Source organism: Numida meleagris, chromosome 6 (genome assembly GCF_002078875.1).
Source record: "Numida meleagris isolate 19003 breed g44 Domestic line chromosome 6, NumMel1.0, whole genome shotgun sequence".
NCBI classification, from domain to species: Eukaryota; Metazoa; Chordata; class Aves; order Galliformes; family Numididae; genus Numida; species Numida meleagris.
Window position 1 is genome coordinate 22411057 of NC_034414.1, and position 26652 is coordinate 22437708.

Sequence of the window (26652 nt, forward strand, 5' to 3'; positions counted from 1 at the left end):
CCTGCATACCAGTTTAGCTCCAGAATTAACCTAAATATTTAATAAGATTAAGCAAAAGCCTTTAATTGAAAAAAAAGAGTGCACTAGGTTCCTGTGACCCTTGGTACACCCAGGCTGGCTGCAGGAAGCACTGCAGACCTTGCTTCCCACTGGGCCTGGTTCCTCCCAGTGGGACTAGTGCCTCATCTCATCCTGCTCTTCCTCTGACTGCTGCCTCTTACCATAGCATGGCCTGTCTGAAGCAAGGAGTTTGCCAGAGCAGATTTTAAGGAACTTAAGAGCTACATTCCCTCTGCAGGAAGTATAACTGCTCAGGGACAGGAAGGAGAAGCAGGAAAGCTGACTTTCAAGGTGTTCCCCTCAACTGTCCCCCTGTGTCAGTCAGCTGCACTGCTTCCCTGGGAGGAGCAGAACCCTAGTCCCAGTGATGGTCTACTGGCCTTGTCTGACAGCAAAGAGCTCAGAAGTTACTGACAAGTGAGAACTTGTGGTTTGCAGTTATACGGGGCCTATTTACTCCTGAAGTCCTGTAATGCAGAGACCTGATAAGGACCCACAGCCAATATGCTGCCTAATTCTCAGTGCTGAGTGCAGCCTTGCCTATCTTTTCTCATGCAGGGTTACATAGGCTCCACACATTGTGATTAAGCAGAATTAACATCAGATATAGTCAATTATGTTCTCTGTGTGGCAAAGACCCACGCTGTTGTTCCATTCTTCCCCTCTCTGTTGCATGGTAGCCACTCCACAGACTACAGCTTGCGTGGCTGGTACCAACAATCTAACAGCAGCATTCCAATCCATCATCCTAGGCTGCTTTGTACTTGTGAGGTTGTCTGTGGAAATTGGCACTTGAAATTTTGCATGTCCTGCAATTGCAGCAGAATTGGCAGTTTGTGAGTAACTTGCTGGTACGCAGTAGACTTGCTGGTCCTCAAATGCTGCTGAGCCATCCAGTGCTGAGTTGCATACAAGAAGCTTGATTTCATGCTACCTTACTAATTGGCCCAGTGTTCCTTCAGCTGCTGGGGGGTCATAGAGATGAGTTTTCAGAGGGAAGGAGCTGACCTTGTGGGCTCTGTCTTCAAATAAGTGCATCACTTCACTCCATCTGGACTGGTAGCTACAGTTGGTGTTGTGGTTGATGCTGTTAATGCAAACTCCATGCAAATAGTGATGGAATTAGCGTATGTGTGACTAAATCCCTTCTGGAACATCTGATAGCTCTGTCACGCTCCAGGAGGTCTTTGCAGTGGCAGCAGCTGTATTTGTAATGACTATGTTGTCCTGTCTTGCTGCCCTCAAGGGCAACTCAGGATGTCTGTCCAATGCGTGCTTCTGGTGTGCCTTCTATGAGACCCACCGGGTGATGCAGAGCTTTGCATGGGGTGAGGGTGTTGTCTAAACTGCCTGGGGGACCTGATGCTGACAGCAGCAGTTTGTCCTTCTGCTTTCCCTGTAGATCCTGTAAGTGAGAGAAGATGGGGTCCGGCTGCCTGAAAGTCACCAAGTACTTCCTGTTCCTCTTCAATCTCCTGTTCCTTGTAAGTATTGCGGGTGTCTGCGGAGTAGGTAGGAACTAAAATTAGCTGGAAACATGTTTTCTTTCTGGATGTTGGCCCAGTATGTTCATTAAATGGCACGGTGATTTTGGAAGAAAGAAGGGAACTCCTGAAGCTGAAGCACATTGGAGCTGCTGCATGACTCCAGGTATGGTGAGGTGCTCTGCTCCTGGTCCACACATGCTGCCTCCAGTGCACACAGCTCCCTTCCTGCAGCGGGAACAGAAAACCAGAGCTATGAGGTTTTTCTGGACAGAGAGATGTGGTACCTTCTTTCTGTGCTACATCTAGAGCAGCAGCTGAGCTGCCCCTGAGCAACAGAGCAACAAAACCTGCCAAGTAGCAGCAGTGCCCTCCTAAATAGGTCAGGCGGGACTTCAAAGAACAACTCTAATTTTGTTTCAGTCCCAAAGGCTGGCTCTGGTTTTTAACAAAATGAATTAGTCCAAGTCCCCTGTTTGAAAAGGAATTCGGAGGTGGGGGAGACTGGGACAGGCTTGGCTGGAGAAATGAAGCAGGCCTCTGGATACAATTATTCTCCAGCGTGAGCCTCAGCAAAAGGTGATCCAGTCTGAGCTCCTTTTTTGTATCAAATGAGTGGGGGCTAGGAGGGTGCACACCCTCACATGCATCCTATTGTGAAGTTTAGATACTGTGTGTTGTGTGAATGAAGGGCCAGTGATGGCACTGTTGTTGCTGCCCTCCTGCCCTGGGGTGTTGCTCTGGGGAAGGAGGTGGCTTCTACTTACCATATACCAGCAAGAAAATGGCTTGTCTGATACTGTTACCCTTTGTGTAGCATGTCAGGGAAAGGAAGGGTCAAGCTAGGAGGACAAGGTGGGAAAGAAGGCAAGATAAGGTGAACCCTGCTTCTGGTCTGTCCCCGAATACAGCTTCACTCTCTCTTCCTGCGTGGCTGTGCTGCGCTACAGGTGCTGTCTTTACCCTAAAGCTGCCCTGTGGAAAGGGGATGTTTGAAGCTGTTCTGTTCTGCTGTGGAGTTTGGTGCTTCTCTGAAGATTTTGAGTTGTTTCAGCTGATGGCAGGCTTTTTGCATGTGCCTGATGTTGAGGAAAGTGGTATCCGTTACTGTCTGGCTGTCACAGAAAGTCGTTGACCCAAGAAGCTTTTTCATGTTACAGTTGTTCAGGGTGCGAATTGGGGATGCCCAAGCTTATACAATGTGGATGTTTCTAGATCAGCTTTGGTCCGGTAGAAAAACCGCTGCAGCAGCACTGCTGTGAGCTCCCAGCACAGAGAGGTTCTGCACGCCTCGTGCTGGCTGCAGTAGGTGCTGAGCTCTGTTACGGAGAGCGCCTGGCTCTGAGCTCAAGAAACTTCTACTATTCCCTTGCCCTCTGAAGCTTGTGCTGCTGGGCAGCCAGAGCCCATAGTGATGGCTGGGAGTTGGGCAGCTCTCCCAGCTGGCTCATGTTCCACAAGCTGTCAGCTCACAGGGACTGTTTTTTTATTCTGTAGATTTACACTTGGTTGCAAGAGACTCTCATGCTTCTTCAGTGTGGATGTTAATGCTGGGGATGGAGCTCTGTCCTCTGGAGCCGGAGCTGAGCCTTTGTGGTCATACTCTTCAGGCCAGCCCTCTGCCAGCAATGTTGTCCAGCTTGACTTGGAGCTGATGAATTAAGCCTTTAGAGACCCTGGTGACACTTTTAGAAGTTAGCTGATGAAATAGCTTTTCTCTACATCTTGAGGACTGTGAGAAGATTCTTTGTTCTAGCTGAAGTAGTTCGGGGACTTGGTGGTATACTGCAGCCTTGGAGCCTTGTTTCGGGGTAAGGTTTGACCTGCTTTAATTAAAGGGAAAAAGATTATTTGAACTGCTTTTCTACTTGTCTCAGAAGATACCGAAACATAAGTTTAGGGTATAAACTTAGTTTCTCTAGTTAAAACTTTACACATCTCTTCCTTGGGTAGTAGATGCATGCTACAGCAGGTGCCTTAGAGGGAAGACAGTTCTCCCAAACACATTCAGCAGCTTCTGTAAACTATTTGGGGGATAACTGTCCTACTTCTAACACCTCTGAAAATGGAACAGGCTGCAACTTGAAACAAGGCCTCTAGTTATCAGTGGTGATGCTTCTCTGGTCTTTGGGCTCGGTTGGGCCAAAAGTCCAGTGACAGCAGAGTTCTTCTGTAACCCTCTTCATTGAGCTATGCTATGGAAAACTGCCAGAACTACTTTCAGGGGGCTGCCTCCTCCTTGCTTGGGTTTGGATGGGGATCTTGCTGAAGTCGGGTGACATCCTCACTGCTGGGGTGAGGGAGAGACATCCATGCTCTGCTTCAGGGCTGTAGGGCAGCAGAGAGAAGGAATTCATCTCTATGGACAGCGGGTGTGATTCCTACGCACAGGGACTGAAGCCAAGCCGATGGCAGAAGCTATGTATGGAAACTCCTGCAGACACTGAGCAGAGATACCCTCCTGCTAGGAGATAACAATAGTGTTGTAAACAGAGCAGTGTTTTTTTCTTTGCAGTTTCTTTTCTCACTGCCCTCCCTTTTTAGTGTTTTCAGCAGCAGCTCCTGGCAAATGCATGAGCTGTGGACTAGAGCAAAGCTCCGAGTGGAAACAGGCCTTGGGTAGTCAGAGTACCTCATAACAAATAACTTCCCAGGAACTCAGCTCAGCAGGAGCTCTGTGTTTTGTCAGCAACAGCAAAACCAAGGTGACATCTTGGGGTCAGTGAGCCACACAAAGCCCGGTTTGCATCTTTGTTCAAGACAAATATTTTATTAAGACCGGCTTAAATGTGAGACTGCCTAAAACTGTAAATTCAGCAGTTCCTGTGAATACAAAGTTTAAGAGGAATTTCTAGGAGCCTCCAGCTGTTGTATGTTCAAGGGGCCTTCCTTTCCAGCCAGTCTGATCAACAGATGCAGTGCTGCTGTGCAGCACATTGGGATGTGATGCAAAGAAGATTCTTGTTACTATTGTCTTGTTTTGGATTTTAACTGAGAAACAACAGCAGCATGCTTTCTGCAGCTGAGACACTCTTCATTGGTCTTCAGATATTGGGAACTTGCTTGGTGACTTTCTAGTCTCACCTCCAGAGCTGTGTTACTCCTCTGCCAAGCCAGGAAGCTTGCAAGCAGCTTAGTTCAGAGTGTTGTTTTACCTTTGCTCAGAAAAGTGTCTTTGTGTGAGGAGGTAAAGCACAGTGTAAACTTTGGCAATGTGTTGACAGTGCCCAGAGATATGGCTGTCTCTGCCAGCTTGCTTCAGGTGGTGGCTTGACATTTCCCTGGTCTATCTGAACGCTCTATAATGAAGCACAGAATTGCCATCTCTCTTCAGTCCTGTTTTATTTAGTACCTTGGCTTCATCCTCTGCTGAAATCCTGCTGGTGTAAGAATCACTGCCTGCAGCTCACGTCCTTTGGAGGCATGTCACTTATCCTTCCCTCATTCCTTTACAGTGTTTTAGAACTTTGCACAAGTGGTTTTCACCACTCTGCAACTTTGAGTTGTCCAAATTGTGCAAATTTTGGCTTCTTATAAATCCTGCAGGCTCACGAACTTCTCAGCGTAGTGACTTCATTGTGGTATGGTGGTGTTATGGTCCTGATTTTGGAGTCAGAGTGACCTCAATGTACGGTGATACCTAGAGGCTGAAATAGAGTATGCTTTTTTTTTTTTTTAACTCCTCCTTCAAAACAGGATGAGAAATCTGTATGTCTCTGCCCTTCTTGATTTAGGATCTGGACTCTACTGAGTAGTTACAGGGACATATTGCTCTGTTAATCCTTCCCCTAGACAAAACTGGTGAGGCAGAGGCTGTGGCTGATGTTTTACAACAGTTGATTCTCTGTTGGTGGGAAGATGTGTAGGCTGGAGTATTGAGGGGCTAGGGTGTTCTGGCATAACATAGGGTCACAAGCCAAAACGCCTGAGCCTGGCTTTGGAAGAAGAAAAGCCCTTCGCTCATGGGAACCTGCACACAAACTGAATGCTACTGGTTTTGTGTGTTTGTGGGCTGGAGCCATAACATCGTAGCAGAGGCTGACAAGCATAAAATTTCCTTCCTGGGAAGGTTCCAGCTGCCAGTTATCTAATCCTTTGGCAGCTGGCTTCCAGCCTGGTTCCATACAGTCAGATTTCTCTATTCAAAAAATCTTCCAAATCACATGCTAGATGTTCGTGTTCTCCCTCAGATCTTCAGAGAAGCTGTGCACTTACCTTGTGCAAGGTTCTAGCAGCATCTTCTCATCAGGCTGTTTTGAACCTTCCTCCAATATAACTACTAAAATATGGTGTGAAGGTCTGCCAAACAGAACCTGGGGCTCCTGTGCAGTTGGCTGAAGCTCTCTTCCTGGAGTCTTGCTAATCCTGTTTATGTTGGGAGGAGTACCGTGGGGGAGATGGGTGGGAACAGCAAAAGAATAGTTGTTTTTCCTCTGGAAATATGAATAAGAGTTACTGCCTCTTCGTATAGCTGGCTTATTAGTTTAGACAAATATTTGTTTTGTTCTTGTTCTTTCAGATCCTGGGCGCTGTGATCCTCGGTTTTGGAATATGGATTTTGGCCGACAAAACCAGCTTCATTTCAGTTCTGCGTAAGACCATGTTTCTTCTTCATCTTTCTCCTTTTTAATTGACTCTGGTCCGGGGCTCTGTGTGACTGTGGTTAAGATTGGGGATGGCAATGCTTTTTTGCAGGTTTTGTGACCTGAGCAATAACACGGTGTATGGCAAGATGGAACTCTAGTAAGGACAGGGTGAAAGGGACCATCCCTCGAGACTTAGCATTTCTGCTAGTCTTGTGAATTGCAACACTGGGGTCAGACTGAGTGAGACTATTGACTCTTCACCCAGCAGTCCATGTGCTTCATCTTAAACCTAAGGACTAGAATTTCATCCTATTTTCACTGCATGCTGTATTTCCACAACAGCTTTGGCTCTGACAGACTGCTTCCTTTGTGCCTTTTCGTACTGGGGCTTCTGACAAATTTGGTTACTCATTGCCATGACATCCAGAATTGCTGCTAGTGTCACCAGTGTCAGATGCTGCAATGAAAATAGGATGCTAGATGCTTGCTGCTTGCAGCCCCATCTCATTTGCCTGAGGAATGGACAGCAGTAGCATTCGTAGCCCTGTTCTCAGTTACACCGATCCTTTTACCTCCCAATTCCTGCTCCCAAGTCACTGTAGCCTGCTTTTGAAAGATGCTGGGCAGAGAGAACTCCACCCCCCACTATGGCCAGTACACACAGATGCTGCAGACTGCTCTGTTTATTGTGCTGTGGCATCTGGCTAACGCTGCACCATTAAAAGGGCAAGGAGCCCAGTAAAGGATGGTGGTAAGTAATGTGTGAGCATGAGCAGAAATGCCCTGAATGCAGACAGCTGAAAAGGGGCTTACCAGGGCCTGGCTACTTGCGTCACCTGTCAGGTTCTGAGATGTGATCAGTGCCAGTTGTGCAGCAGCTACTCCCCCAGGCTTAAGGGTGTCACCACCACTGTGAACGTACCAAGTCCCTTGGTCTGGCTCTGTTTCTTCCCATTTTATCCAGAATCTCTGCTAACAAAGCGTGTGAAGATTTTACTTCCTTCCTGGCAATTTCTAGTCTCAGCTCTTTCTCCCTGCCCCTCGCTTCCTTTCTCATGCCTGCCCCTCTCTTCCTCTTCTTTAGTAACCCGTCGGAGGAGCTCTGTGCAGCAGGGCATTGCAGCCTGCTGCCAAGGGGCCGCTTGTGCTTGCCTGGCAGCTGGCCCAGCACAGGGGAAAATGCGGAGTGACAGCAAGCAGAGCAGGGCTTGCCCAGGCAACAGGGCCACATTTCTGAGACAAGGTGTATTACAGATGAGAGGTATGAGCGTAGCCTCTGCCTACCCGCTGCTCTGGCTGCTCTGAAGGACTTTGCAGCTGGAAATGGCTTTTTCTTATAGTGAGAAGCTGACTAAGCAAGAATATTAGCCTGGTCTCAGTTATTGTCTCTTTTTAACCTATTTCTGGAAGAGCTCAGGGGCTTCTCTCATCTCCTGGGACTTCTTTCTAGGAAACCAAACCCTGAGCTCTAGAAACCTTGCTTGCACGAGTCACTGGACATTCCCCTGCACTATGGAACTCACAGGTTTACAGATTTCTGTTGATGATCGACTTGGTTTCTGATTACTGTTTCCAGACTCTCTTTGACTTTTATGCCATAATGCATGCCTTCCTCCAGTCCTATTCAGCAAGAAATAGTGCTATGACCAACTCTGGTATCAGAGCTTTTTTCTTCTGTTGCTTACAGTGTCAGATGTTGAGGGGAGAGTGGTGACAGCACCAGCACGTCTGAAATAACATTATCTAGATTTGAATGAAAAACTGTTGAGGATAGAGAGAATGCAGTCATTCCAGACAACAGCAGAAGGCAGCTGCTAGAAGGATGTGCAAAAGTAGCTAATTTGGGTATGATCCTTGTTTGGATCCTGGAATTAGCATCTATTTGCAGAAGCCATAGATGGATGTTGAAACAGCATGCAGTGAGTGAAGTTGTTTGGAGTGACCTTGAGTCCTCCAGGCTTTGAGATAATGCAGACTTGCAGGTTGTCTTTAGAAGTATTCCCTCATCAAAATACCCAGAAACGGTCTTCTGTCCCATATTTGACATGCCTCCATGCATTCTTGTTGTAGAAGATAACAGACTGTTATGTGGATGTGGGGGCAGTTCTCCCAATGGTGATGGCAGGTGTCATATTTGTCAGTAGCTAATTTGTTCCTTCTCTTGGCCCCACAGAGACCTCATCTCCCTCCGTGAGGACTGGCGCATACATCCTTGTTGGTGTTGGGTCTCTCACCATGCTGATGGGATTCCTGGGCTGTCTTGGAGCAGTCAATGAAATCCGATGTCTCTTGGGTCTGGTGAGAGAATTCATGCTGTCTTTTAGATTACCCTTTGATACCTCTCCAGCAAAATATCTTTTGGATCGTATTCTGAGATTCAGATCTCCTTGAGGGCAGTATTTCTGCCAGGTCAACTCAGATCCTATTGTTTATCTGCATACGTTATATTCTCTGATGGTCAGCATGCTGCAAACAGTGGTTTACCTATATGAAATTTTCTCTGTGATAAATGACACAAAACTATCTTCATAAACCTCAGCCTGCTAATCTACTACTGCTTATTCAGAGCATGTGTGTATAGGAAACCACTTATGGCCACATCATATGTCCTGGCATTAGGAGCATCTGAACACCCACTTGCTGTGGGTGGAGAGAGTTCAACCAGTTGAGGTCAGACGGACTGATAACGGTGCTGGGGGTGGGAGAGGGAGTCCCAGCTGGAGTGACACATGCAGGTGGTGCTCATAAACCATCTACCTCCTGAAGTCTTCCTCCTGTTATCCTAATGAGACAAGTGATGAAGTGCACTGACTCATTAAGTCATAGCTGCTGTTTGTAGTTGCAGAGGCCTGCACTTAAGCCTTTCACCGTGGAGAGTATTTTTGATGGCTGAGCTTGTCTGCAGGCAAAGATGTTGGCTAATTGTGACTTTTTCTGTAAATGAAGTCTCACTGAAAGTTGTGCTCTTATGTGCAGACTTTCTGAAGACTGATAATGATCATCTCTTCTCTGTTTCCAGTACTTTACCTGCCTCATGGTGATTCTCATAACTCAGGTGGCTGCAGGACTGGTCATCTATTTCCAGCAAGAAGCAGTGAGTATTTCTTACTGTGTTTGTTTTCCTTGGACTTATTTTGGGGGAACAGAAGACACCTGAAAGTTCTCTTCCAAACCAGGATCTACAATTGGCAAGCATAACTGAATTCTCTTTCCTTCCAGACCAGCTCCGTAGCTTTGCTGTACAGGTTGTTTCTCCTGTATCTACCAGGCTTTGGTAGCCTTACTTTCTAAAGGATTAGGAAGCTGTTTAGTATATAGGCTTTTTTTCTGGGTAGTGGGAAAAGTAAAAAGCAATTCTTGAAAAGTTTTTTGACCACGCTTCCTCTTGATCCTGCTGTAAGCTACTATTTGGGTATATAATAATAGCAGTAATTACCACATGTCATCACTGCTGCCATGTTGAGTTACCAGTCCAACTGTCCTTCCTCTTTGTGTCATTGTGTTCCATCCTTTCAACTCTTAAGAATTTGCATATGAAGCACTCCTTGGAAGAGCCATCTTTCTGCCCCAAGAGCAATCCCTAGTATCTGACAGTTCCTGTTTGGAGCTTAAAGCCAAGTGGTTTAACAATTTGAAGTGGGTCTCTTTTGTTGGGAATGTAGTTTCACAGTGCATGTTCTTAGAGTTGTGAGTCTCCAGAATTTAAAGAGAATAACTTCTCTGAGCTATGTCAGGGCATTGCAAGATCCTGTCCTGGCTATAGGTTTCCTGGCCTGCACAGTGCTCAGTCAGACCTTTTAACTAATTGCCACCACAGCTGAGAGGCATATTCACACAGTGGGAACAAGTTAAATCTGTGGTGTCCCTGCTGGTTCCCATCCTGGCATGCAGGTTTCTAGTACCAGTTATGGGTAACCCTGTCCTTTGCCACATAACCATGTATCCGTACCACTGCAGTGCTATGCTTGCTTCTCCTAAGCCAGCCTTTCTGCTGGTGTTTACAAAAGTAGGTGGTTGAGGAAGTTGGTGGTGAAGTTGGGGGGGAGGTGGAAGGTGCCTGCCCCGGTGTAGCTGATAGGAACTTTGTGTAAGTGGCTGTGGTGACTGTGAGCAACTGTTGGCTGGGTTCCTTGCCAAGTGTGGGCTGGCTGAAGGTAGAGAGGAGAAACTGAAACACTGATTATCTGGTGTGTAAAGTTAGAACTTCGAGCAGGCTGCTGATTCACAACAGCTCTGACTAATGCAGAGGAGGTGTGAGGATCGGCATTCCCCTGCCACTGGGGAAATATGACTTCCCAGGTCATGAAATTCTGTACCTTCCTCAGTACTTCTCCTCCAGCTGTTACTTCAGTGTAGGAAACTCCAGTTTGTTTAGCAGCAATTCTTCGTTTGGACCTCACTCAGATCAGGGAGAGACTCAAAGTGCTGAGAGTTGTGCACAGACAGCAAAATGGCTGAAATAGCTGTTTGTACAGGTCCATTAGGATGGCAGAGCGGAGCTGGGCTTTGAACAGATGCAGCCATTCTCAGTGAGCAAAACTTATGGGAAGACTTTTCTAGAGCCCTTCTCTGTCACGGATCCTCTGAAGTACCTGCCTGGAACAATTGGGGAAGAAAAAAAAAAAAAGACTGTTTCAGGAAGGTCTTGGCAGAAACCTCTCACATGCTGTTTTGTGGCTGTGCTTCAATGACGCTATGCATGTCACTCTGCTTCACTTGATGTATGTCATCCCAGGGCAGCTCGGAGCACAGTGAAACAGACTGAAAGCTGCTCAAGATCCAGTCCCTAACTGTCTATTGTGTTCTTCATGTTTGTTTTTTCTTTCTGACTTCAGGAAGTTGGTTAGATATAAAACAAGGAATAATAAGAGTGGTGGAAAGAATCCTGGATCAAGTGTAGCAAGGTGATACTCCTCTGCTTCTTACAGAAGTCTTTATTTTTCTACTAGAGAAGAGGAGATGGGATTATTGTACTGCTCCCTACCTGCTCACTTCTTGATCAATAGATACTGCACAGATTCACTTGCTTGCCTGTACCCCTGGCATTATAGCAAGGCCTACGTTTCTGTTGAAATTTGTTCATTTTCAGTGTCAGAATCCTTCCCCACCCTGACATATGGAAGTCTGCTGAAATTGTTAGTGTAACTGTAAGTGCTGAGCCTGACAGGAAGGCTGCAGCTCTGCCTCCCTTGTGGGCATGGCTGGAGGAATGCCCCATTGGACTGGAACTGCCCAGGGCTTGCCCAGTGCAGGAGGATGTTGAACATCCATTTCCCTACTGAAAACTTGTGGTGGGGTGGTGTTTTTTCTGGTGTTGTGTTTTTTTTCTTTTTTTTATAAGACAACAAGTAGCAGCATTGTAAGTTTCAATTAACACCTCTGTAGATCACAACCTTTTGGACCTGGGAGAGCTTGGATGAGGTCTCTCCAGCCTAGTTCACGCAGTTCTGTGCAGCTTGGCTCTGAGTGTCTTGAGCAAAGGAGAGCGATGGTCTCTCAGGAATTACCCTACTTGCTCGCTATTGTTTGTAGCAAACATTTTTGCCTGGGGTTCCGGGGCATGCATTAGTTTGAGAATCTGGAGTGACTGAGGGGTGAGGTCACCCCTGTGTTTTGGACCTGTTTTGGTATGCAGGCTACATGTTAATAAATGTGCTGCAGGAAGGATCTGCTTGAGTCTGAGAGACAGGATAGATGACCAGTGGTGTCTGACAGTGGAAGAGGCCTGTGTGGGTTCATCCTGTGATGATGGCTGGAAGTGGAAATGAATGCCAGAGGCAAAAACATACAACTTTTCTGCCCTCTCCAGTAAGCCCATGGGAAAGAGAGACTGACAGCCCTGCTGCTTTCTGGCTTTGGTGGTAAGGTTGTTCCTTCTGACACTGGACAATTTCTTGGAGCAGCCATGTTCCACACAGCTTGAGTCCTAAGAAGCCTTTAGCAGGTGAAGATGGGAAGAGCTTTGAAAGCCTGCTAAAGTTCAGCATGCCTTTCTAGCTTGTTGTGCTTTGTATACCTGTGCTGAGTGCAGAGGGGCATTCAGCTGCAGGTGCCTTTCTCCCCTTTGGGCTGTGCTGCCAGCTAAACCTACCAATAAGCTGTTTTTGCTTGTCCTTTGCAGACCTGGGCCACTGTTGGTATAATAATCCCCCCTTCTCCAATTTCATACAATACCTAAGAAACCCTGTCTTTCTTTCACTTAGATGCCTCCATTTTTGAAACCAGAGCTGTTTGCAAGACTTCTTGCCTATTCTTGCATAATAATAGAGGAAGAGCAGAAATGCAGCTTCCTGTGCAGCTGTAATCAGGGACATCTAACTCTGGCTCTATGTCGGCTTGTGGTGTAGTTCCAGATTGGAGAACAGAGGCTCTCTCTTGTAGAGATCCTGGCAGAAGGGACCCTTGCCTCTCTCTGGCCTAAGAGCAAATGGGCCACATGGTCCCTGGACAAGATGACAGCCCTGTCCCTTCTTGCCTCCCTCCCTGTGTGCAGGAGGGTGAGGATGGGAATGCAGAGGTTCAGTAATGGATCAGGCTTATGGCAGCAGCTAAGGCCAATCTCATTAGTAGGAACCAGGTCAGGCTGTCTTGATTTGAAGGGAAGGAAAGGGGGGAAGCTAAGTAATTAAAAGGGGAAGAGTTAGACATCATGAGAAGGAAGATCACGTGGCTCCCATCTGCCTGGCCTGACGTAGCTGATCGTTTTGAGCCATGCTGCAGTTTCCTAGGAAGAAGAGTTGCGGGTGTAGTGAGCGAATGAGTCATGGCCTGAAGGTACTCTCTAACAGCAGGCACTGCTTTCTGTTGCTGTTTGTCCTTGGATTTACCACGTTCTTTTACAATGTTTAACAGAAAGGGAAAAACCTTTTCCACTGATTTGAAATGTGCTGTAGCACCACAGACAGAAAGGTAATACGCAGGGGTGGGAGCATCCCAGTGCTTGGGCTGATGTAGCTCTGTGCTATCGCTCAAGCTGCCTAGTGATTCTTCTCTCCAGCCATCTGAGATAGGGGTCTGTCCTTAACAGTGACAGCTGTTTTAGCTGTCCCCTCTGTACAGGCTGGCTGAGATGATCTTCCAAGTGAGGAGGGAGGAAGGGGGCTGAGGAGCCTGCTGGGTGGAAGCTTGTACCTCTCATAAAGATTACGGGTGGTATAAATCTCTGGATAAGGAATGGGAGTGTAGGGTTTTTTGATCAGCCTCAGCTTTGTCGTAAGACCGTTAGTGAGCAGTTTAGGCAGGCATAGTACATGTTGTCTCAATGCAGAAGCAGCAGTTCCGGGAGTCTGGGGAGAGACAGATCAATGCCCTGTGAAAAACAGAAGTTTCCACAAGCTGTACGTCAAAAAAAACCAGTTGCACACAGCAGCAGAGTGACTCATACCTTCCCAGAGAGGTAAAGGGCCTCAGCTGGAGAATGAACTGCAGTAGCTGAGATCCCGGATCAAAGTCTCACTTGCTGTGCAAGGTTAGAAATACATTAGCTGTGAAGTCCACAAGGCAGTGTTGTCCTTCCACTTGCACTGATCCTTCCCCTCTGACTCACCTGTGGCGGGCACCAATTTTTCAGCGTGCCCTACCAGGATAACCTTACTCAGCTCTGTTCCTCACTGCTCATTAGGTTCATGGCCTTTCTCTGTACCAAAGCAAGGACTTAATGGAGAGCACTGATACGTTAGCTGTTGCATTGCATAGCAAAACTGCTGTCTTAGCTTCCATTCAAGACTGAAACTGTGTACATATATTCTCCTATTGTACCTGTCCTGATGGATATTAAACCACCTGTTTTGGTTCTCTGATACTGTACCACTGGAGTCTGTAGATTTTTATTTTTATTATTTGTTTGCCTTTGTTGTGGTCACCAAACATCCCAAGTTTTACTGTGGCAGATCTCCAGCTGTCTGGAGTTCTCTGTACATTGTAACACTTACTTGCCAGCGACCTCACAGCTTTGCTTTCTTGTGAGAAAGAACTTTGTTTCCCTTTCTGTTTGTATGATTGTTTGGTCTGATACTTGGACTTCTTTTGGTGTCCAATGTGTTACCAACAGGGTGACAAACGTAATGCCTTAGTACAGGAAGGTTCCTCAACTTCTGAGGAGCCAGAAAGCAGTCACCCACCCACTCAATAAGCTTGAAATAAGTGATTGAAGGAGGAAATGGGGATTTCAAATTAACTCACTTCCTCCAGAACAACTTTCCTCTTACGTAGCAGCAAGCCACACATCACTGAAAGCTGGGGTAGATTTGGTGCTTCTACTTCTGCCTGGAAAAAAAATTTCTCAGCAAGAAATGACATCTGGTCATCATAGTGGGATTTTATCTTGGTAAACCCATTTTGTATTTCATCTTGTCGATCGTATTTATTGCCTGTTCTCAGAGGCATAGGCAGGACTGCAGAGTAAGCTATTTCAAGCTCAATCTGAGGGATTTTCCACGTCCTGGTTGCCTTTTCCCTTACTACTTATGTGCCAATCAGATACTTATTTCTCAATGATTGTATTACTGTTTCTGTCTTTTTGCTGCAAGTTAAAAATGGCTGTATTGTGGGATTGTGATGGCCTGAGCACTGATTACTGTCTCCTTCGGGTCCTTTGGAAAAGGGCTAAGCAGAAGCTACTGCTCATTCCATTTTCATTTTTCTTTTACAGTGTCTGTAATCTCTATCTGCAGTTTGTATTTTTGCTCTAGCCTCTTTCACTGGAACTAGAGCAAAGCAAAGTGTTTGAATGTCCATGACCATGATGAGCCCTTGTTTTGCCCTGCTATGAGAGCAGTGGACCCGCAGCAGAACTAACAGCTGATAAGGAGGGGTGTTGTGTACCCTGAACCCCCGAGAAGAGGCTACAAAGAATTGACTGATCTGACTCTTGCCCTTCTTTTAATTTGCTAGCTGAAAGGAGAGTTGTCGCGCATAGTTGAAAAACTGATTGGAGAATATGACCCCGTGAATGGTGAAGATATGAACTTACAAGATGCGTGGGACTATGTGCAGAAACAGGTGAGCCACAAGGTGCAACAAGGAAAAGAAACATACTATTTTGCCAGTGCAGCAAATGATTTTTAAAATTAGTCTGAAGACGTGGGAACAGGTATTGCAAGAGGCCTAGCAGCACTTCTCAGTCCTCTGTTATACCTTTCCAGTTCTGTATATTCAAGTCACACTTGCTGACATCCACTACTTGATATTCTCAGCTTCCAGAAGCACCCCCATAGCCTTGAATGTCATGCATGTCTATTCATGTTTCTTGGTAGTGGACTGCAGCCATCTCCTGTACCACTTGACTTAAGTGTCAGACTCTCTTTAATCTACACTCCTCAGATGTCTTTATAAAGCTGTATTTTTAGCTTAGGTGACTGTTGGTTAACATTGTAGTACACTGATTTGGCTTACATATGAAGTTGTCTGTGATGTTTGGTACCTGCATACTAGCAAACTGTTTTGCTTACTAGTGGTAGCTATGATACTGATTTTCTTCTATATGATGGCTCCTAGGATTAGGTGGTATTTGCTGCATAGCACAATGTGTCTGGCCTACCAAATGGTACCCTAACACTTCTGCTCCTCATCTGCAGTGTCTCTAGAATGCCTTAGTCTGTGTGAAACACATGGTGCATACTACTTTTATAGCAAGTAAAGAGCAAATAAAGTCCCTAGCTTATTGCCAGGCAACTCAGCAGCACTGCCTGCATTACTACTTGGTGTCTGTTGCCTGCTTACTGTGATGATTCCTCTGCAAGTGTGAGCATTCTTGGGAGCCATCCAACTGCCCATGATTTCTGCTTTAGCATCAGGGTCAATGCCTGAGCAACTAGGTCAGTGTTCAAGCACTCTGGAGTCATGATAGCTGTTTGCTGCCAAACCACAGACTGGAGAGCTGGCTGGCTGTTGTGGTTAAATACATGCCCAGCACAGGGCTGATGTATTATAAGTACAAGTAATAGTATTTTTCTTGTCTGTTCTTTGGTCTGCAAAACACTAACTTGTAATACTCCTCCTTGGAGGGAGTGATTTATTCATGTTCAATTGCTGTATTTGTAGCTCCTTGCCAGCTGAATCGAGAGAAGGCTCGCTGCAGAGAAAGGATTCTGCTTTAGCTATTGTTTTAATGTAGAAACAGATGAGGAAAGCTTTGTGGAGGAGTGGAGTGTTAGGAGTCTACTTCCTCTCATACACTACAGTTTGTATTTGAAAGGGAGTAGAGGAGTTGTGATGTCATCAATCATGGATTTAAAGTCCAGACCTTCGTGAGACAGGGAAAGTTTCTTCTGGAGGCTGGATTTTCAATGCTTGTTTGGAAACCGAATGCTAATGCTGCTGTGGGTGTTCAGCTGTTCTTACCACCGCTGTCATATGTCAGACTGAAAAGCTACATTTCTTCTCTGAGCAGAGAGGGATTTTTTCCTAAACTTCCACCTCAAATTTGATTACGTCTCTGCTCTGGATCCCAGTGCTTGTGTGGTGGTGTAGGCTTACAGATAAGATCGTAGTCTTTGCTGGACTTCCCGACGTGCTTTCCCCTTCAGCGTCTGCAGTTCTGTCACGTGAGGGCATAGGAATGTAAATGTCTCTTTGGATGGAAAACTTTCCTCATCTTTGTCCCAGCCAGCCCCAAGCAGCAAGCAGGCATGTGCAAGCTGGCTATGATTCGCGGGGGCTCGGTGGCATGTCCGCGCCACCGTGCGGCGGCTGGCAGCTGTGCCCTGGAGGCCAAGGCTACATTCAGTGGCACCTTGCACTCAGGAACCCCAGACCATGTTAGGTGGATAGCTGGAATGGATTATTTTAGAGGTCATTTCCAACCTTGGTGATTCTATGAAAAGTTCTTGCTCTCTGTGCATCTTCATCCACTGTTTGTTTGTGTGTGTAATATGCTATCAGTGTGAAGTGTTATGACCACAGTGCTCTATCTTTGCTTGTTAGCTTACCTGCTGTGGCTGGAATGGAGCAGAGGAGTGGGAAAAGAATTTTATTCTTATCAACAAAAGCATGACTGTGTATCCCTGCACCTGCTCCAATAATCCCAAGGACGCTGAGGAAAATAAAGGTTTCTGTAGACTGGATGTCGTGGTGAATGGTACTGCAACATCTACTGACTGGCCTGTTCACAAGCAGGTGAGTGAATATGTCTGGGGCTCATGAAGCTTCCACTGAAGTCACCTTGTGTTTGCTCCTCTGGAAATTATTTTGGAGAATGTTCTTCACTTTAGTGAACAGGATGAAAGGGATCTTGCCCTTCTCTGCTAAAGCTGCTGTGAAATTTACCATAGCATGTAACTGAGTTAAGCTGTGCATGCACAAGAAGACAGGTGTTACAAATCTTTAGTCTTGAGATACTTAGATTCCTGCTTCTTTCCCCTCTGACAATCTTTTCTCCGTAGGGTTGCGTGGATGGAGTACAGGATTGGTTGAAGGACAACCTTGGTATCATTCTTGGGGTCTGCACAGGTGTTGCTGTTGTAGAGGTAAGTCACTCCCTGATACATGGTCGTATCCTGTCTACCTATGCAGACTCTTTCAAAGACAAAGCTATTGGGTTGGGGTTTTTTTAGTAGTAGGCAAATGGTTTAATGAAGGTTAAGTGGTTTTGTTTTGGTTTTTTTTATAGTAATAGACAGCTAGCTTAATGTCAGTCCAGCTCTTGATGTTGTCTGCCTTGAGCTTTGAACTGCTCCTTTAGTTGTCTGGATTAAGCCCTATCTACCTGTGGTTTCTGCTGCTGTATATGGTACAGAATATAGGTATTCTTCCACGCACGCAACATCCCACTAGTGAAATTACACCTTTTGCCTTAAAAAGCCCATAAAGGCATGTTTTTGGTTGTTTTTTTTTTTTTTTGGCAGCAAAATATTTTTATAATCCTGGAGGAGATGGGGGATCAACTCTGTTTACCTTAGTGATAACGTTAAAAGGATACCCCTGTATTTTATTCCCCTGTACCTCTCTTTCTTCCCACCGTATCTGTCTGGTTGGTGACTGACTTCCCATTCTTCATTACTTATTCCAGCTGCTGGGGATGATACTGTCCATTTCACTCTGCAAGAACATACACAGTGAAGACTACACCAAAGTGCCCAAGTCTTGAGTTTGTTGACTCCAGAACTACGGCACCACAGAGAAAGGAGCAAACAGAACATTCCTGCCTCGTACCCAGACTGTCCAACCATTGACCATTACTCCTGTGACATCCTATTTCCGATACCACTCTGCTAAGAACAATTAGAGTTGCAATACAGCCTGATCTTCTGGCAATAGAGCCCTTGGGCTGCCTGCATCCTGCCTCTGGATTATTTCTTCTTCAAGAAGCAGAACTTAACTGTCCTGCATCATGAGACACCCTTTGCCACCTGCTCCACATCCTATTCATATCTCAATTCTACAACCCGCTGGGCCTAATGTACAATAACTGTTCCTCCCTCCCATTCTCCCCCCACATCTTTCCCTTGGCCTCCAAAAGGAACACCATCGTTTTGTCCCATGAGTCAGAATTGCTGTTGAGATGCCAGTGCTTTGGTAGCTTCACCTACTTCACTGACATGGTGGTAACTAGTTGTGCTTTACAGGCCTTGCAGTTAACCTGATTCTTCTTCTATTATGCATCTTCCAGCCTAGACTCTCATCTCAACTACTGAGCTCTACCCTCATCACTTCTGCTGCATCTGGAGTCAGCCAAGCCTTGCCTTCAGTGGAGCTCTTCCCTTTGAATGTGACAAGAAGCCACTGGGAGGGAGCCAGGTCAACCTGTCACTAGTGTGGTCAGGCAGATTTTGATTGTGGTGGCTCACCTGCTTTTGGAACAGGTCTCTTGGGTTTTGGATCTGATGCTTGCATGTTTCTATCTTCCTTTTCCTCCACCCCTGCGTTGGTTTTCTGGCTTCTTTCAGGCACTTCAGAGACTGCTGCATAGTGTGGACTCAGCCCCAGGCTGGCTGTGCTGATTGCATTGGGTTGCCAACTTTCATAGAGGTTATGATTAACTGGATTCTTCCCCTGCCCCCATTATGAACATGAAATATTAACTGTGGTTTTTCGTAATGAGTATGGAGGGATCCGACTGGATTGCAGGTACTGCATATTGGAGATATCACTGCTACCAGTGCCCAGTTTAGGTTCTCTAGTTTAGATGCAAGGATAAAACTGCTTTTATTTTCAGTTGTTCCGATCCTCTGACTCCAGTGTGGTCTGGAACCATGGCTGCTGGTAATTGGTCTTGAGTGTAAGCACTGCAGCAGAGAAGTAGCTGGTTTTGCACTCGCGCAGGCTGGGTAGTTTGTGTACTTCGTGGCTGGGATGTTTGCTCCATTCAGTCACTAGTCAGTAGCAGGGAGTGGTGTAGAGCACAAGAAAGCAAGAAATGTGTGTGGAAAAACCTCCCCAACTTTTTAGATAAGGGAGCTGGTTAGAAATCTTCAGTCCTAGGGGTAGCCTGGGCACAACAGATTTCCTGCTGTTGTATTTGCATTCTAGTTACCCTGGCAGCGGGAAGCTATGTGGGAGAGAAGTAGATGGTCCTTGCCTGAGACTTGATACAAGGTACTTGGTTGAAGGAACTTTTGCCTTACAGAAGCGGTCCCAGGACCGTCAGTCCTATTCTTGTTGGATGGGGTTGGTAGGAATAGCCCTAGTAGCAGTTCAAAGGCATGACTTCACTACTTACTCAACTTTTCTTCTGGCAAGAAAGGCCTGTGCAGAGGAACAGGGCCCCAGCAGTGGGTTCCTGCTGTGTCCTCATCTCTGGACTCAGCAGTGACTGGGGAAAGTAGATGTGACTGGACAACTGATTTTTATGGCAATCTGATAAGGCTTTACTATTTTGAGACCCCTGCCCTCTCCTACACGGATCCTTCAAGCTGACCTTTGCTATAGCAGAAGGCACCTTCTTAGCAGTAAAACTTGCTAGCTTTCACAGTACAAAGTCTATTCTCTAACATGTTCTTATTTGTAAGATTCTTGTTGGTTACAGATGCCAATGCTGAGCAGTAAGTAAAATGGAGCCTGTGATGGGTTTCCTCTTTTGTTGGTTTTTTTTTCTGTTTTTAGCAACGTCTTCCCACTGGAAGAAATGCATGTACAGATATAAAAGTCTAGAGAGTGAATATTTCTGTAATAAAGACTCTGCTAAAAATATACGTATGTAATCTCTGTGTATGTTTTGCATTGCAGTGCTTTCTCCCTGCTTCTCCTCTGTCCCCTTCTGCTTTACATGCAAATCATTGACACCTTGCTTTTTCAAGATAGCAAAGGCTCTGCCAAAAAGCAGGAAGTGTATGTCAGTGTGTTCTGAGGTCTTTGAAAGCTCTTCTGAGATCTGTTGCTGAGATTGGTGTGGACTACAAAGACACTGCTTGTCAGGGGGAGGTGGCAATTTTCCTGTGTTCTAGGGTAAAATTTGCCTTGTTTTGTGAAGTATGGCTGAGTTACGGTGGGCTAAGTGGTAGCTCCTTTGAATCACCTGCCATCTTGTAGGTAAGTGATCACAGTATTTGAAGATGCTTCTTCAAATCTGTGTAGTCTGCACTGTGTGGAGTCATACAACTCCAGAGCTGACTGACAAAACACACACTTACTGCTATGCCCATAGTGCATACAGCTGTTGCTAGCCTAGCTTTATCATTTTTCCTCTTCCTACTCACCTTCCTTCGGCTTCAGCCTTCTAGTTTCTGTTAGAAAAGGTTTGTCAGCCCCTGCCAGGCCACTGAAGAGAAGTGAGCTGTGGTAGCTGTTTTGGTAAGCTAAATCTGGCAGCACTTCCCTGGGGCCTTCGATTCAGAGTGCTTAACTTAGTGGAACAACAACCAAGCTTGACCAGAATTCTGCTAGGTGAGAGGGATGGCAGGAGCTGCTGCTGGTACCAAGCTTGAGCCCCAGCTGCCCAATCTCTGCGCAAACCACTCGCCTTTGGCCACTGGAGGGAGATGTTCTACCAGTAAAGCTCAGGCCCCCGTGCTGCAGTATCAGCAGCCTTGGCTGGTCCCTTGGGGGACGAGATGATGACAATGATCGCTTCCTTCTGTTCCTAGTTACTCTTGGCAGCAGGGTAGCTAAAATAACTTGTAATTACAATTGTATTCTCATAAACGATTTGTGCTTCCTGCTTGGCATTTTAGGAATAATTTTCCCATCCATCTCTTGGAGAAGTACACAGTTGGATATTTTGTTGCATGTCTTATACTACTGTATATGGATTATGCTTCTGGGGTTTCTGCCCAAAGTAGCACTGGAAGTTGAAGACAGCAGGAGAAGCCTCTCCCACTGCTTTTTTTTTTCCTTGTCCACATCTTTTCCTTGTTTCCTTTCATCCTCAGTTCCTTTGGGGGTTGGCTTGGGGGAGACTGGAAGGAGCCATTTGATGCTTATAAATGTGTTCTGTAAAGGACTTTAAAAACAGACTTGTTAGCCCTTCAGAGAGCAGAAAGCTGCTGCTACTCCCAAGGTGTGCACAAATCTTTGGCCAGGCATCCATCTCATCTCCTGGGGTGAAGGTTTGCTGCTGGAACTAGAAACCAGAGCAACACGCAGGCTTTTTCAAAGTTGCAGTGTTCGTAGCAAAGCCCACAGCACTGGCCTCTGCAGTAGCTCAGCACATGGAAGCATTTTGTGTGTAACGAGCAAGCTGCTATATAGCTGTCTCACACCAATAATTAATATTACATGAGTACTGTGACCTGCCTGTGGCCTCGAGTAAGGCCACTGGTAATGGACTGGTGACATTCCTCGTTCTGCCTGATTACAAGGAACTCAGAAGTTGCTATAATTCTTCCCGTGAGGCATTTTTCCTTCTGGAAGAGGAAGAGGAATTGCAATAGAGTTAGCGTGGGTAAGCCTGTAGGTCACAATGCGTTTTGTTCTTTGTTAAGCTTTCTCCATGGCACATACTCAAATGAAACGTGGCAGCTGTTCTTTTCTTTGCAGCTCTCCCATGCACTGTGGTGTGGCTGGTCTCTGCTGCGTTGGCTCGGGAATTGTGGATGAGTTTGGTAACAGGCTGAATGCTGGCTGCTGAAGGACAAACTGCAAGCATTGGTGTCAGGCTGTGCCTTCGCTGGGAAAGGTGAGGAGCAGCAGCCGTAGGGGCTCATTGCTGAAAAGCCCAAGGACCATAGGATTCCCACAAATGCATTTTCACAGCCAGTTGCTGCCATTCAATGCCATAAGTGGAGAACACACCCTCAATTATTCATGGTCTGGCTCTAACCCATTAGCCTCTGAGACACTTGGCTCTAGCCCTGGCCTTTTTTTACAAAGAATAAACCTCAGTTAGCAGCCAGGATTTCTGAATAACATCTTAAGCCAGGTTGATGCTAAAAACCTGTCGGTGTAAAATCTGCCAATTTGCAAGTCTTCAAATACTTGTAAGCATGCAAAAAATCCCTAGCAAGAGCTGTGCTGTTACTGAACCAAAACTATTGGTAAAATGTTGCTAGTAAAGCTTGTAAATATGCTTTAGTCCTTAGAAACCATTTCTAGGAGTTGGTGTGCTGGTAGAGCACATACAAATTCTTGCCTTGTGGTAAGACTTTCTTCTGCCAAACATGAGAAACTGCCTTTGCCTAGGTAAACCGTCTCTAAGCATATGTTCTTATTTCTCGTACATATGAATTTTATGTTTTCTCCCCTCTAAGCTCCTAATAGCATAATTGGCTGGGTTGAATGTGCTGTTTTACTTTAGTGGGGAGAGATTAAGGAATTATTGGGTACTCTGTATCTGGAGAAAACGTAGTTCTCTGAGCAAAATATTACCCATTTAAAGTAGAGGTTTAAGACAAGGATAAGGCTCAAAGTAGCATGCAGATGCTCTAAGTAGCATAAAATCTGAGGGAGGAAATCTTACTTTAGACCTCACGGATGTTATTTGCACACACTTCAATTTTTTCTCTGGTGTCTTCTTTCCTTTGTCTCTCTTACAGCATCATGAGGTTACTTGCCTGCCCCCAGTTACAGAAAATATAGAAACCTACTTTTCTATCTACAATAGATCCCATCTCTAGAAAACTAGAGAGCATTTCCCTGTCCTTCTATAGGCCTCCAGGTGACACTAAATCCCATTTCTTCAGAATATTCCTTTGAGCAATGGCAGGTGCTCAGGGGTTATCTTGATGCTCTCCATTCTGTGAGTGGTGTTGCAGTGGTGACCGGATTAGGAACTACTGTCTTGCAGCTATGCGAGGCCATTGTTCTGTTACTTGAGACCTAGATCTCCCCTATGATCCTACGTCCTCACTGTGTGACTGCAGTTGCAGACCTTGCTCGTTATGTGACTCTTGCCTGCACTACCTGCTGTTCTTAAACCTATACTGTGTCCACATTCTCTCTTCTTGCCCAAGCAATTTCACTGGAAGTTCTCAGTTTGTAGTTCTTTCTGGATCTGCCTGCCTTGGTCCCAGGTAACTAACTCCAAAACAACAGTTGTGACAGTCTTATGTGTGTTCCTCTGATCTCCAGCACTTTTTCTTCTTTTCATCCTGCTTAGATTTACAGACTGGACATATGGAAGTTCTTCAGAGACAGCAAGATTCCCAGAGCATGTGATAATATGAATTGCTTACCCAGCATGCTTCCTGGGTATTTTGTATGTAGCACTTCTGGAAGCTATTTAGGATTTACTAGAGTGGAAATGTGAGGTCCTGTCAAGACCATGTTATAGTACAGGCATGTGCTTTGGGCACTGCACTTGCAAAATGATGTCAGAAGAGTGTAACTCATGCAGAGATGTCTGCAGACAACCTGGAACAATAACCCAGCAGAGAACAAATCTTTAATTTTGGCAGAGGCTGTTTCATGATGTTCTTAAGTATTTGAAAAAAAGTTGTCCTTTAAATACCATGTTGTAATTAACTCTGGTTTGGACTGGTTGGAAATTCTTTTGGCAAAGCAGTTTTTCTTTGAAGGGTGAAGGTTCATTTAAAACAAAGTGGGTTATGTTTGTTGTTGTTGTTCTTCTGCTTAAACAGAACTGAAGAAAAGTTTGAAAACTTAGAATGGAGAGGTTTCTCCTGCTTTCTTAGTGGCTACTTCATGGTAAGCATTATGTAAAAGAGCTGGAGTTGGGGGAAAAGAAAAAAAAAAAAGCCTTTCTAGTAGAAAAATTTTAAACCTTCAGTGCCTAGATGGTATTTTAAAACTTTTCAGTGTCTTGTGAAGAACTTGAACCCAGAAGTGGTGTGTGATGGGGGATTCATCGCTGGGAAAGGAGTAACCCACAGGATCCTGGATACCCATTGAGAAAGGGACAGGGACTGTGCTCAGGAGTGTGTTAGTAATGGGTTTGTCCTCTGAGGTTTGTCGTGGACTGACTTGCAGGAGTGCTTTGGACATAGTGTCTAAAAATAAAGAATCTGTTTATTTTTAAAATAGTATGCTACAAATCTAATGCGTGAAGTTTACGAGAAAGCAGTGTTACAATTTAAAGCTATGGAAATAGCTGGGAAATCCCAATCTGAAATGAAAGCCTGACCTGAAATGAAATCACATCTGAGGTTAACCCACCTGTGTGCTGTACTGTGGCACTGTTAATCTGAATGTCATGTGTTATTCCCACTGCAAATGTTTAATTAGGTGTTTTCTGTGCTGGGGGGAAGCTGTGGAGGAGGCATGGGATCTCTTTTATGAAATCAAATCTAAAAATATGATAGTTCGGTAATATGGCAGAAATTTAAACGCACAAAAATCAAGGGCTCCCACTGCCACTATTGTTTATTTAATTATGTGGGAGTGGCCTGGTGCCTGGGTTTGTGCTTGCACAGGGCCTGCTATTTCCTGGGAGATGGCCTGCCCTCAAGAAATGTGATCTTCAACTCCCAGGTGGCCTTACAGTCACGTAAAATGAACAACTGCAGGGCTGGGCAACGTGGAAAGCTCCATAAGCTGCTGTTGGGGCAGCAGCATAGGGACAGCTGGCCTGGGCAGAGGACTGGCCATTGGTGGGCGCTGCTTTGTGGAGGCCAGGAAAGCAGCCAGGGCCGCTGGGAGGATGGCCCTGACAAGCAGGAGCACGGCTTGGAGCTGCTGTCTTCTTGAGAAGGATGAGCACGGCTGCACCAAAGTCTCACTTCTTCCTTCTGTGAGGTACCAAGGATGTGGCTGAGAGCTGGGACAGGTCCTGCCTGCAAGGAGATGTGCCCAGAGGTGCCTCAGGGACAGGCCCTGCCTGCAACGCAGCAGCCGTGAGCCATGACCCCCCGGTGTAGCCAGGTCGTTGGGGTTGCTGAGGAATGCTAGGCTGTGGTCTGGCCCTGGGAGCTTCAAGAGGAGATGAGTGTGGCCCTGTCGGGCCTTCATGAGGCAGAGGTGGTGGCAGTGCCCACCATCAGAGGTCACTAAGCAGCAGGGTGGAGCTGAGCCACTGCTGGTCCTCGTTGGATGGAGGAGACAGATTTCTCTGGAGGAGCTGCTCGTAGGAAAGCTGGCCCAAAAGCTGGGGCTGGTTTGGGGCAGCAGGCAGCCATCTTCCAGCCACTGAGGGTTGCCACATGGGCTCTCAGAGGCAGTGTGACTGGGACCTGCACCTGGGCTGCAGCACTCTGCTGTGGAGGATGTTGTGTAGGGAAGGAAGAAACCCCCAGTGCCTTTGCCCTTCAGCACCTCTGCTGCCTTACCCATTTGTTTCAGGATCAGTATGAAACCAGTTGTTTATAAAACAATCTACTAGATATTGCCTTTGAGAACATCCAAGTACTGGCACTCTCTTTCTTTATGCAATTTCACCACAGCTGTTATGAAAGCCATTTTCTGCCTCCTGTAACACCTCGATTCAGTGTTCTTTCTCATGCTTACTGGCTATTCGTGAAATCCCAGCAGCTTCTGCTTTGGCTAGTAAATTGCCAAACCTTGATGAGACGGGGTGCAGAGGGCGGTGTGCTCTTGATGGAGTCTGTTCCCTGATGCAGAGATTCTGTTTGGGCTGGTGAGCTATGAGCAAAGATGGGAAGATAGGCGTATGGGACCAAGACTGCAGACCAGACCTGTGTCTGGAATTTGGGAACACTCTCGTTTCCTCTTAACCTTTCCTCAGTATCACAGTGATCATTAACAAAGAGATTGAACTGTGTTAAGAGTAGTGAAGAAGGTGGTTTCACCTGCTTTTATGTGATGAGAAGATGCTAAGAGCCCATCGCAATCAGATGGCTATCATAAAGTTGGCAATTTCATGGCTGGCTATCGTGGAAGCTAATTAGTTCAAGGCCGTCTCTCATCTGAGCAAGGCAACAGCAGGATTATATTGTCTTTCTATTAGGCAATAGCCTTGCCTGACATAAAATGAGATGTCTGGCGATTCTCATAATTGCGTTCAGCTATTTATTTTTACCACAGCTAGATTGTCTCACTCTTTAATAGGCAGCAAAATGGTAATGAGATCTTCTTTTCTTCTCTCGAATTCAATGCAGGCCATGCTGAAGGCTGCTGTGCTCCAGTAACAAAGAGGAGAAGGGTGTAATCTTTTTTTCTCTACTCTGAAACCAGCTTGATGGGAAAGGGTAGTCTGCTTAACAGTGAGGACAGCTGCTTTCCACTGAACCCCCAAG

At 46.0% G+C, this 26652-nt stretch overlaps 1 protein-coding gene across 3 annotated transcripts in view; it reads left to right on the forward strand.

The window, feature by feature from the left end:
* CD82 (CD82 molecule) overlaps nucleotides 1-20259 on the forward strand; it is a 34780-nt gene extending 14521 nt beyond the window's left edge. For 2 of the 3 annotated variants that reach the window (XM_021403271.1, XM_021403270.1), the window contains exons 2-9: nucleotides 1463-1544; nucleotides 6064-6136; nucleotides 8304-8428; nucleotides 9150-9224; nucleotides 15023-15130; nucleotides 17054-17245; nucleotides 17512-17595; nucleotides 18138-20259. In XM_021403271.1, coding sequence (XP_021258946.1) covers nucleotides 1482-1544; nucleotides 6064-6136; nucleotides 8304-8428; nucleotides 9150-9224; nucleotides 15023-15130; nucleotides 17054-17245; nucleotides 17512-17595; nucleotides 18138-18215 — 798 coding nt within the window. In that variant the 5' untranslated portion in view covers nucleotides 1463-1481 and the 3' untranslated portion in view covers nucleotides 18216-20259. Of the gene's footprint in view, nucleotides 1-1438; nucleotides 1545-6063; nucleotides 6137-8303; nucleotides 8429-9149; nucleotides 9225-15022; nucleotides 15131-17053; nucleotides 17246-17511; nucleotides 17596-18137 lie in introns of all 3 variants that reach the window. The other variant, XM_021403272.1, reaches the window with a different exon arrangement.